Source organism: Peromyscus maniculatus, chromosome 1 (genome assembly GCF_049852395.1).
Source record: "Peromyscus maniculatus bairdii isolate BWxNUB_F1_BW_parent chromosome 1, HU_Pman_BW_mat_3.1, whole genome shotgun sequence".
In the NCBI taxonomy this organism is placed as follows: domain Eukaryota; kingdom Metazoa; phylum Chordata; class Mammalia; order Rodentia; family Cricetidae; genus Peromyscus; species Peromyscus maniculatus.
In genome coordinates this window covers 55,122,422-55,134,466 of record NC_134852.1, presented here as the reverse complement: position 1 = coordinate 55,134,466, position 12,045 = coordinate 55,122,422, and the positions used below count along the sequence as shown (strand labels likewise).

The window sequence follows — 12,045 nt, the reverse complement described above, 5'->3', positions numbered from 1 at the left end:
AGGGTGAGAGTCTAAGATGGCAGAGCAAAGGCATGTCAGCAGGAATGGCCGGGGGCTTACATCCTCATCCACAAGCAGGGGGCAGAGAGAGCACTGGAAATCCATGAAGCCCAGCACCCAGTGGCACACCTCCTCCTAATCCTCCATAAACAGTTCCACCACCTGGGGACCAAGTATTCAATCCTATGAGCCTATGGGGGCCATTCTCATTCAAACTACCACAGCTCCCAAATTCCCCTCCACAGCATCATCAATGCCCAGTCCTCTTGGTCCTGCCTCTCTGTAAGGGACTCTCTCCATCCCTCTTCTGTATCCCACTGTCCTGGAGGTAGCTCAGGCTTCATTCATCCTGGACTTCACCTTGGCCTCCAAAGTGATGTCCAGGTCAACCTTCAACTACATTCAACCCAAAGTGTCCAAGACATAAGATTGCATAGGTGCTTTATATGTTACCATGGCAACAGCAATGAAGTGCTGGTGATTCTGCTATTCTCTTACCCAGTGCCTTAGCAGCTTCCACTTAGCTGTCAGATACAGTCCAAAATCTATAGTCAGGCCTTTGAAGACTAGATCTCCCAAGTCTGCCATGATCTACCCCCTACCTATCAGCCAAATTTCTACTACTTTTTACACTTCCATTTTTCCCACCAAATGTAACCACCATAGTTAGCTGGGCAAGCTCTAGAGCCCCAGCCCAGCCAGGTCTCTCCTCACAGTGTTCTCCAGGTTTGGAATGCCCTAGGTCCTGCCACACCAGTTTTTCTTCATCCATTGAAGATATCTGTTGGCCCCCTAGACTACTTATTCCTTGAGGGCGGTCGTCATAGACTGCTCGAATAAGGTGCAATTGATGTTTCGTTCATTCCTTGAAAGGCCTGGTTCATCTCTGCAGCTCGAGTTTGAGTCGGGGAAGTTATATGTATGTCCACACCTCAGAGTCTAGTCCTTGAAGGGATTTGTAAGTTTCCCCAGTGTCTGTGGGAAACCAGTCAGCCAGCTGTCCTCAGCATGCTGTGTACAAATGGGCTTGTCCTCTGATGTCCCAGGCCAAAGAAGGCAGGGGACCTGTTACTAGATACGGGTCAAAGAGATCACTCAGCTATGGCCCAGGTACAGCCCAGTGTCGGGAGTCTTAAGGTAACTACCACTGAGCGTTCCATTCTCAAGAGGGTCCAACTATACAGCAGGGCTACAGGTGAGAGATTTGGACCCTTAGGTGGTAGAAGATCAAGGGAGTGTAAACAGAGTCGGGATCCTGATCACCTCACCTGAGCCAGTTCAGGGCACGCTGGTCCTATCACCGCTCCAAGCAGGGGTCAGCCAGGAGGGTCTCAGAGGGAAAGGGTCCTCTTTCTGCGTCGGGATGATTTGGGAGGAAGTGTGGCCTCAATCTAGAAACAGCTTCTTCCAATCCTCCATTCCATTCGAGACAATGGCTGACAGGATGCGAGACCTGCCCCTTCTGCTTCACAGCCTGGCTCCTCAGGCCTTTGCTTTCCATTTCAAACTCATGCCATGAACATGCTACCCTCTGGGCCACCATTTGAAAAAGCCGATCTCGGCCTGACACTCACTGCCTGTAAATGGCGTAGAATTAGGCTAATCAGTGGCTCTTAATTTCCCAACAAATGCGAGTGCTGTGCTAATTGCCAGGGTCCACACCAGCAGATCCCTGGTTGGCGGCATCACATAAGAGAAGTGGTAATTTGGGGGCTGGAGTGGGGGAGGGCCTGCTCTGTTGGCTGAGCCGGTTAAAAACTGTATTAGACCACATGAGCCAAAGCACAGCCAGCCAGGGCCTGGCCCTGTTGATCAGCCAGGGATCGGGTAAGTAGCCCCCAGATTGTGTGCAGGAGCTGAACCTGGGTCCAGCATCTCCTTGTCCATGAGTAGATTTGGTTTGTTCTTATTCACGGAGGAAGATTTCACCAGCAGCATGGCATGGTACTGCCAGAGCAGCTCATCAGGGATAAGGCATCCCCAACCTTGGTCTGTTACCATGGCAACATGGCATTTCCAGACTCTCCGGGCAACCTTACGGCATCTGCTGCCATGAGAGATTCACATGGAAAGGGGTCACTGCTCCTTCTCCACTCCGGAGAGGGCAAGTTGTGAAGACAGTGTGTAAGTGGTTCTTCAAGTCTACCTGTCCACTCCAGTCTGGGGCGGGGGGCAAAGCTGCCAGGTCAGGAGAGACTTCCTGGAGGAAAAGCAAAGGGAGACAGACAAACGGACACAGGCAAAGCCTGGTAGCTGGGGAGGTCGTGGAGTGTTGGCGTGAAGCTCATAGTTTGGCTAGGTGTCAGAGCAGACACTGGTGGAGAAGACAGAGTTAGTTCTGCCACCACCACCACCACCACCACCCGGGAGCCTTCCACTTAACCCCTGCCTGGCAAATCCTGACCGTAGTTCAACTGCACCCAGATTATATGGCTGACGCCCTCCCCACCCCCACTGGGGCTGCTGACTCTCGTGCTGTCCTTTGAGTGGGTGCCCCTCCCTTCTGTCTTGGCTCAGTATTTTGTGTCACACTCGTGTGCTCACTGGACTCACTGATCCTCCGCTCTTCCTTCCTCTGTGTGTCACACTCGTGTGCTCACTGATCCTCCGCTCTTCCTCTGTGTGTCACACTCGTGTGCTCACTGGACTCACTGATCCTCCGCTCTTCCTTCCTCTGTGTGTCACACTCGTGTGCTCACTGGACTCACTGATCCTCCGCTCTTCCTTCCTCTGTGTGTCACACTCGTGTGCTCACTGGACTCACTGATCCTCCACTCTTCCTCTGTGGAGATACAGAGAGGAAAATGCTTGTTCAAGGTCAGGCAGGAATCCAGAAGCCATAAGACACAGGTTAAGAACTCAGGATCCAGGCAGGCTGGCCTTGATTATTTCCCGGCTTCACCACTGGTTTTGAGGTGAGCATAAGCCTCAACTAAACTTCATTTCATCCCACCTTCTTCTCCAGGGGTGAGATGGGGGTCCTGAACATCCTCACCCTAAGTTCTTAGGGTGATGAAACGGCAGACCAGAAGCAGGTCAAGACAGAAGCCTAGATCTTAGTGTGGAGTATTAGTAAATGTTAGTTATTGTCCTTAAAAACGGAGACTCGCTCATCCTCACACCTTCCTCTTCCTTGCTTGCACATACAAGGCACTGTATGTGGAGTTGGCATCAGGTGGATGTCATTGCCTGGCTGGATGCACTCGCGATGCAGAGCCTTCCACATTGGTGGCTGTGCACTCGTGTCTGGTGTTTGCAGCTTTGATGCTGCATGGTCTCTGCAGGGCTGGAGCCATGCCAGGTTGGGTCAGTCTTGCAGCTCAGCCTGCACTGTAAAGTGTGTGCCATATCTGGCTCCCATAGGCAGGTGCTGCGTGGCCTAGGACTTCAGCCATGGACTTCCCTGGAAGAGCATAGCTTCTCCCTTTGGGCACAATAGATATTTATAGTCCCTAAAACCTGACTTTATAATCTACAAAAGATTTCCATTAGCTCTCCTGAAGTGAACAGGGCACTGGGATTCTCAGCAGCGAGAATGGCCCGTTCAGTGGATAAAGATCCCACATCTCTATCACAGGGTACTTCCCATCTGAACCCACACAGCAGGGAGTCTGGAGAGGGCCTTGTTCTCATCTTCTGATCACAACCCTGTTGGTCTTCCCTGTGAATGAAGCCTTTGGCATGTGTGTGAAGGCTTCTTTGCATAGGATGCCAGTGAGATAAAGAACAGGAGCTTAGCCTCAGAACTTCTCGGGTTTGATCATGATGCCGTCCCTTACAAGCTGGCAGCCATTCTCCTAGAGGTGCTCACATGCTGACATCCTGGGAGGGTCTGATAATCTGAGTGATAGGTGAGAAGGGCGTTTCCCAATGAGCCAGTCCACATCAGCAAGGCCGTAGGTGCAATTGAACTGAAGAGCACACCGTTTTCAGGAGGCGCAGCCCATCAGAGCTGCAGCGGTACTTGGGAGCCACTGAAGCTGATTCTTTCAGTCTTCAGATGCTGAAACAGAGGCCCTGCGAGAAGCACTGGCTTGCCCAGGCTCATGTGCCAAGTGAGTGGGTCTCCCAGCACCATACTGCTGTGACAATGGTAGGTGTTTGGATTCACCCTGACTCTATGGTGTTTCATTGGAATTGATTTAAAGAAAGAGGAGGAGTCTGGGGAGACGATTCAGTGGGTAAAGACACTTGCCCTCAAGCCTAAGGGCCTGAGTTCAATCCCACAACCCACAAAAAGTGGAGGAAATAATCAGCTCCCAAGGGTTGTTCTGTGACCTCCACGAGCACACCATGGCACATGCATGCAAGCATGAACACATACAGGCACACACACACACACACACACACACACACACACACACACACACACACACCACTTAGCTAATTAATTTTTTGAGAGAAAGTTTTTCAGAGATGTATGCCTCAGACAGTATTTAAACAGACTTTTTAAAAAATGAGTTACTAGAAAAGCAACATATGAACATTGAAGAAAATAGAAAAGAATTTTATTTAGAAGTCAATTCATTAAGCAATACCCTTAGTCCTCAGAAATAGCCTGGCAGAGAGAGTTGTGGCCTGTAGATGAAGGAGTGGACTGGTGGTTCCCCACACCCTCCAGGTTTGGCCCTGGGTAGTAGGACCGTCCCAAGGGACACTGAACTTAGTACTGCAGACTTCAGATCTATATGTCGCCCTGACTCCTCCTAGGAAGAGTAAAACCCATTTGCGCTGGCTGTCTCTGCCAGGTAACTGCTTCTCCGTGAGTGTTCTCATTCGACAGTTAGGTCCTTAGGAAAAGTCTGTGAAGTAGTAAAACTATTCTCATTTTGAAAATGAGAAATTCGAGCCTGGGAGAGAATGAATAACGTGCCGAGGATCGTGGAGCAAGGAAGCATTGGAGCCCCTGAGTTCAGGGAGTCGGCATTAGAAAGCAGGGCACCCAGGAAACAGCTGTGTGTGAGCAGATGATTGGATGCCAGCTCCCCTTCTAGAGAAGAGTCTAGGGATCATCTGGTCCTGCGGTTAGAGGCCATGGGGCTGGGGCAGCGAAGGCTGAGGGCACAGGGACCATGCTCTCACCGCTGCTCCGTGCAGGGTGGCATCACGGTACCACTTCTGTGCCCTGAGCTACTGCAGACAGTTTAGCTAGCGTTTCTCCTACCACAGTGGCTATCAAATTCTGGGATGCACCAGAACCTCCCCGTGGAGAGCTGTTCTGGGGTGGGCACCTAGCCTCCTGTGAACAAGTGAGAAGGTTGTCAGGACATTGCCGGGGATATAGTGACCTGCTTCTTGGAGGTGGAGAGGCAGGAGTCACCCCAGGTCACGCGGTCCTGTGGAAGACAGGTCCCTCAGAGTCTCATCTGCATGCCTCATCTGCAGCCCTTCCCCCTGCACCACAGCAGCAACTGGGCCAACAAACAGATGACACAGCAGAGAATAACAAATCGTTTCCATAGCGATGCTCAGTGGCTTGTGGCTGTCGGCATGCCTCAGACAAACCGAGATCTGAACCCTGGCTGGAGCAGTGCGAAATGTTACCTACTCCAGCCAGGGGAAGGAAACGGTCCAGAAAGGTGGCATGGTTTTATCCTGTGACCGTGTCCTGGGGGATCTCCCCCAAGTTCTCTAACAGCTGGCAGCAAGTTTGGGCAGACCCAAGAGGGCTGGGAGTTGGACCTGGGCATGAAACAGGGCCAGCCCAGCAGCCGATGAGGAGAGCCAGCTGAGCAGATGTCTTGTGATGAGATCTGCTGGGAACTGTATGTGTCTGTTTAGAAACAACAAAGACCAGTGAGAGATGACTGTCCTTGTTTACACGTGATGAAGCCGAGACCAAGGTGTACATGCCGGATGACATCAATATCAAATCCAAGCCCAGCTCAGCCCATGGCTACTGAGCAGCAACAATAGATTCCAAAATCTCTGCTCCCACCTCCTGAGTAAGGACTCAGGCTAGGTGCTGGCCAGTGGCTCCTCCTTATCTCAGGAGGGAAAAGGTTGGGTCAGTCTACCGGCAAGTCATTCTAAGAGCTACAGTCAAGTAGTCCTGGCCAGGTCTGCCAGAACAGGGGGATCTAGAGCTAGACATGGTCTAATGCTTGTTCTCATATTTTCCCATAAGTATGCCAGTCTGTGCATATATACATGCATGTGTGTGTGTGTACGTGTGTGTGTGTGCACACACACACACATGCATACACAAACACACATACACACATGCACAAGCACACACATGCACAAACAGTCCTTTGGTGAGGATTGCTGTCATTGCCCTGCCCAACTCATCGATCTGGCTTCCTCTCAGAAGACTGAGCCACTGTAGGGACAGTTGGCATTTAGGAACTATTCATGCCAGAAACAAATATTTCCTGAGCACCTTTTCTGATGTATAACTTTGTTAGTTCTGTGAGAGAGATGTTGAAAAAAAAAAATCCTGGTTTTGCTCCCTTGGAGCTTTGCATTCTAGCAGAGACAAAAAGGTTCTTCTGCTGGGCTATAACATGTTGGAAGAGAAAGGCCTTGAGCTCCCCAGAAATTAGGCAGTATTGCCCCAGAAAGCCTGGCCTCAGGGTCCAGGCACTTCCCCTCAAATATCACCTTCTGGGCATGCCACTTCTCCCATGATAGCGTCCCAGGAGAGGATTGCTGGGCTGTGTCCATGTCAGCAGCCCGGCCACTTACTGGGAGAAAGAACACTGCTTCCCTTGGACCAGAGTCTGCAGCTACACCCAATGGTAAATTACCTTTCAGACATACAGGCTTTATGACAGTAAGGCTAGTCACAAAGAAGATGTACATGTATTCATCTGTATAGTATTATAAATACAAGATCCTCACTTTGTTCGTGAAAAACCAAAGCCAGAAACTGTGACTTAGCGTGGTTCAGGGCCCCTGTGGACCCATCCGCGTTCATCATACCTCCTACCGTTTCTCACTTGGTTCTCAGGCTACCCTCCCTCCAGCTCACCACAGGGCTTTCTGCAGAGTGTGTTCATTTGCATCTGGCAAGGACCTCTGTCATTTGTGTTTGTTTTTGAGACAGGGTCTTTCTATGTAGCCCTGGCTGTCTTGGAACTCACTATTTATACCCTGGCCTCAAACTCACAGAGATCCACCTGCTTCTGCCTCTCCAGTGCTGGGGTTAAAGGTGTGCGCCTCCATGCCCTTAGCACCTCCATCCTAGACTGCCCCAAAGGGAGCTCCTCATCTTCCCCCGCTAAAGCTGTTCTTCTCCCAGGCTTCCTGAGCTTCACAGATACTGCTACTGTAAGGGAGGATGTGAACCCTAGTGGAGGACTCCACGCTTTGGGCAGGTGACATGTCACAGTTGGTCCTCAGAGGCAGCAGAGGGAGACATCACCCTACATTGTATCTGCATCTGGGTCTTGAATTTGATTGAACTCAGCACCAAGTGAGATATGTGCTGGGAGATGTATAGTATGGCCCAGAACTTCTGACACATGAGGACCTAGGAGCCATTATTATACCAGGTGTGCTGGGGAATCCAGAAAAGCCTGGCACGATCCAGATTAAATGGTATCCTAGGATTAGGTAGGCAGCAGTTGGCAAACTATCACTGGGCCTGACCTGCGGCCTACTTTTATATGATGGCATAGCTGTTTAGATGTATTTATTTTATTTGTATGTGTTTGCACACATATATGGATGTGTATCGTGTGCATGCCTGGTGCTTACAGAGATCAGAAGACAATGTCAGATCAGATTCCCTGGAACTGGAGTTCCAGGTGGTTGTGAACCACCATGTGGGTGCTGGGACCTGAACCCAGGTCCTCTGCAAGAGCAAGTGCTCTTAACTGTGGAACTACTTCTCCAGCCCCACAAGCCATTCTCAAATGACCTTCAAAGGATTGTGGGAAAGAGACTGGGTGGGGCTGCTGAGACGGCTTAGTGGACATAGTACCTGTTGCAGAAACAGGCGGACCTCAGTGTAGATCTCCAGTCCCCATGGGTAAAACCAGGCATGGCAGCACATACCTGTGGCCCCAACACTGGGAGTGACGAGAAGATCCCTGGGCTTCCTGTCAAACCCCTGTAGCCAATCAATGAGCTCCAGGTTCAGTAAGAGACTCTCTGTCGCCTGGCGGTGGTGGCGCACGCCTTTAATCCCAGCACTCGGGAGGCAGAGGCAGGTGGATCTCTGTGAGTTCGAGGCCAACCTGGGCTACAGAGTAAGTTCCAGGAAAGGCGCAAAGCTACACAGAGAAACCCTGTCTCGAAAAACCAGAGAGAGAGAGAGAGAGAGAGAGAGAGAGAGAGAGAGAGAGAGAGAGAGAGAGAGAGAGAGAGAGAGAGAGACTCTCTGTCTCAAAAAAGAAGGAGGAAAGAGATGAAGGAAAGAAACCCAGTGTTGATCTCTGGCCTCCACACACATGTATTCCCATATACATGTGTACACACCCATACAGCACACCCACAAAGAGAAAGAGCACGCTAGTGGGGCCCCCAAACCTCAAGTACTCCTGTAAGAACAAGTTCAGGGAAGCCTAGCGTACAATGGGTGCAGTTTAGCACAGTGTTGGGAACCCGCTCCACATTCTAGATGCTCAGCCTTCTCTCCTGGAACACCATCCATGAAATGTGGCCACCTCCCTGGGCTGTTACAGCCTGAGCAGATAAAGCACACAGCCAGGAACACGTACTCTCTTCAGAGTCTCAGTGAAGAGATAGCTGGGCTTTTGCCAGCTTCTGCACCAAGCAGGCCTGAAAGTCCTGGCTCTGGGCCTCATCTACCCAGCCCTGAGTGTGGCTTCCTTAGAGTGAGTTCCCTTTGGCAGGAGAAGAGCATGCCAGCTGCCCATTGTGCTGTGTCCTGTGGCGAGGTCAGCTCTGTCTTCCTGCCACCCCCCACCCCTGCCTCCCACCCCACCCCTGCTGACAGTCAGCTGCGCCTCTCACCAGGGCCAGGCACTTTGCCCATGCAAGGTGCCAACCTAGGCCCTAAGGTCCTGGGCGCGTGCATCCTGCCGCTCCTCCCTTCCTTCTGAGTCCATCCTCCCTCTTGCTCCTCCTGATCGGCCTTGTGAACTTCAACTCAGCGGGGGGTGGGGGGACCCGCTCTCTCTGCACGGGTTTCCTCATCTTGCCAGCTAACCAGAAGACATGCATTTCCCCAAACCTGAGCCCCTGACCAGTACAGCCTCCCTCCCAAGAAAGTGGAGCCCTGAGGGCAAATCCCCTTAAGCCCAGCTGGCCTCCCACTCTTGAAACGGTGCTCTGTAAAACAAACTTTTGGAGTATAATCACATAATTGTAAAGATCTAAACATTCGGGTTGTGGGAAAATCAGGGGTGTTTTCCGATAAAGGTGGGCTTTCAGTTTGTCCCTGCTGCTGAAGAAATTGCACTTCTAAAAGAGTACTGAATCTGCTGGGTGTGGTGGCACACCTGCACTCCCGGCACCTGGGAGGTGATACAGGAGGATGGAGAGTCGAGGTTATCCTTGACTATATAGTAAGTTAGAGGCCAGCCTAAACTTCATGAGACTCTCCCCACCCCCAAATAAACCCCCAAGTCAGTAAATAGAGTCATAAATATGTCTGTTGAAAGATCTAATGCAAATTTTTAAGTCAAACTGGAAAAAAAACAAACAAACCAGGTAATCTACCTTTTGGATTTGAACATGTAAATGTTTTTATATTAACCGGGGTGGGGAGGGGGATTGTAGATAACAGCACACAACAGAGGAGAAGAAAGTATCCAGGAACCATGGGGTTATATGTAACAGTGAGGTACCATTTTGTATTCAAATTGAAAAGGATTTTTAAAGCCCATGATGCTAATAAACACTAGTGATGTGGGAGGGGGCAGAGACGCTGCAGATCACCAAAGCCAGGCGGCTTCTCCGAAGAGTGTCCTGGCAGTCCTCAGACAGCCCTCGGGAGTCTCCAAGATGGCAGTACCCACTGGCTGGGAATCCCCATCCCACAAATCTAATTTGAAAAGGTAATTAGAGGGAGTGACAGAGATTCACGCTCAGAGGGGTCCATGCAATGCTGTAGGAAAATGGAAAATTAGAAACAACCTGAGCGTCTGATAATGGCCGGCATGTTAAGTAAATTGTTTAATCTTCATAATGTGCAATTAGGAAGCCACTGTAAATAAATTGCTCAGCAAAAGACTCCACAAACAAAATGGGGTGGCACACCCCAGACTTCTGGGAGAAGACACTTGCAGTGTGTAGAACCGGGGGAAATGCACAAAGAGTCCGTCAGAAAGAGGCAAAGAACAAGAAGGCGGGGAGTGTAAGCACGTGACTTGTAAGGCAGAGCTCACTCCCGCTAGCAGGAGCCCAAGCTGAGTGGATGTACTCTCCAGAGTGGCAGTAGTCTCCAGGGAGTGATACAGACACATCCGTGTCCATGAGTGACGGGAGGGCACCTACAGCCACTTTGATGAACTCTGTGGCCTATACTTAGTAAAATTAAATGTGAACCCCGCCCCAAGACTTGTACGTGCTTCTGAGGATCGCACTGCACAAACATCATTTTCTACCAGGAGACATACATGTTCAAAGGTGTTCACAGCAGTATTGTTTATAATAGCAGCCATATTGGTGATGTTGCATAATATCATAATATATCACACATTGGTGTATATAGCCCAGTGGCAACAACGACTAAGAACTAGCTGTCCCAAGGACATGGCTAAGTGGACAATGCCTTTACATAATGAGAGGCTATTAATGAGCTGGGTTGACGAAGTACTGACTCAGATAAATTCCTGAAGCAGTGTCAAGTGTAAAGAAAAGGTCATATAAAAGGTGTGTGTCAGCGATGTGCTTCCGTAAGTCTTTAAAACAAGTGAGTACATAGTGTTTAAGGACATACATGTACATATAAATATATGTGCATCAAAGTATGGACACTGGCTTCAAAACAGTGGCGATGTTGCAGGGTGGAGGGCCCGGGGGAGTCGGGCTTAAGTGGGTTTGGGGGTTTTTGTTTGTTTCTTGGTTTTGTTTGTTTGTTTGTTTGTTTGTTTGTTTGTTTTAAGGAAAGGATTGCAGTGCATATGGGAAAATGGTAACTAACGTTCTGAGCTTAGGTTAGGATGTTGTACGTTGTTTTCCATGCTTTTCTGCATACGAAGGTATTTCAAATTTTCAAGTAGTTTTCTGAAGGAGGAAGGGTGAAACGAGGTCTTTCCGTGCAGCCTAAGCTGGTCTGGAGCTCAGCGCCTCCTGCCTCAGCTTCTCAAGCGCTGGGATTATAGGTGCATAACACAGGAGGCAGCCATGGCCCGAAGAAGCCGCTGGCAGCCTGAGCCAGTGGCAGCAGAGATGGAAGGAGCTGGGGGAGACTGGGGTTGTTCTTGGGGGGCAGTTAGCAGAGTAATTGGTCACATGTGGGGGTGATGGTGGACAGCTGTGGAGTGCAAGAATGGGGCGGACTGACGTGGCGGGGGGCCGTTGAAGTGGGCCTGGAGCAGACCCTGTCGATGGTCACAAGCTTTGTTTCTTCCTCTGTGGAGCGGGTGCTCTGGTGATGTCTGTGCCCTCTCTCCCACAGGTGACAAGTGTTGCTCCTGGGGCTGGAACGAGCATGGCATGTGTGGGGACGGCACTGAGGCCAACGTCTGGACTCCAGCTCCAGTGCAGGCCTTCCAGTCACCGGTGCGACTCCTCCTCGTGGGCTGTGGGGCTGGACACTCCTTGGCCTTATGTCAGCTGCCAGCCCACCCCGGGCCATGCCAGGATGTCAAGGTCACCTACCCCCTCCAAGATGCCACAGAGAACACTGAATCTCAGGATGCCGTGGACAAAGAGAGAGACTGGAAGGAGAGATGATCAGTAACTTCAGCCTGAACCACTTCTGACAGAATGAGAAATGAGGGACCATGAGGAGCACCTTTAATAAAGTGGCTTGTCCCAACAAAAGGTTCCCTGGAGAATCTTTCTGTCAGTCAACTCGAGAGGGCCTCAGTAAGCCTTGATAGCTGGGCAGGACCACAGACCAGAACAATGAGGAGCTTCTTGCCCACTGCTCAAAGAGGACTGAGCTATGGAGAGGACATCCTTTCT

The 12,045-nt window shown here is 50.6% G+C and overlaps 1 protein-coding gene across 1 annotated transcript in view; it reads left to right on the top strand.

Moving 5' to 3' along the window:
• The window catches only part of Sergef (secretion regulating guanine nucleotide exchange factor), a 210,201-nt gene extending 198,300 nt beyond the window's left edge, over positions 1–11,901 (top strand). The window contains 2 exon segments of the mRNA XM_006993559.4: positions 11,534–11,784; positions 11,787–11,901. Of these exon segments, the coding sequence (XP_006993621.2) occupies positions 11,534–11,784; positions 11,787–11,840 (305 nt within the window). The 3' untranslated portion in view covers positions 11,841–11,901.
• Positions 11,902–12,045: the final 144 nt, after the last annotated feature.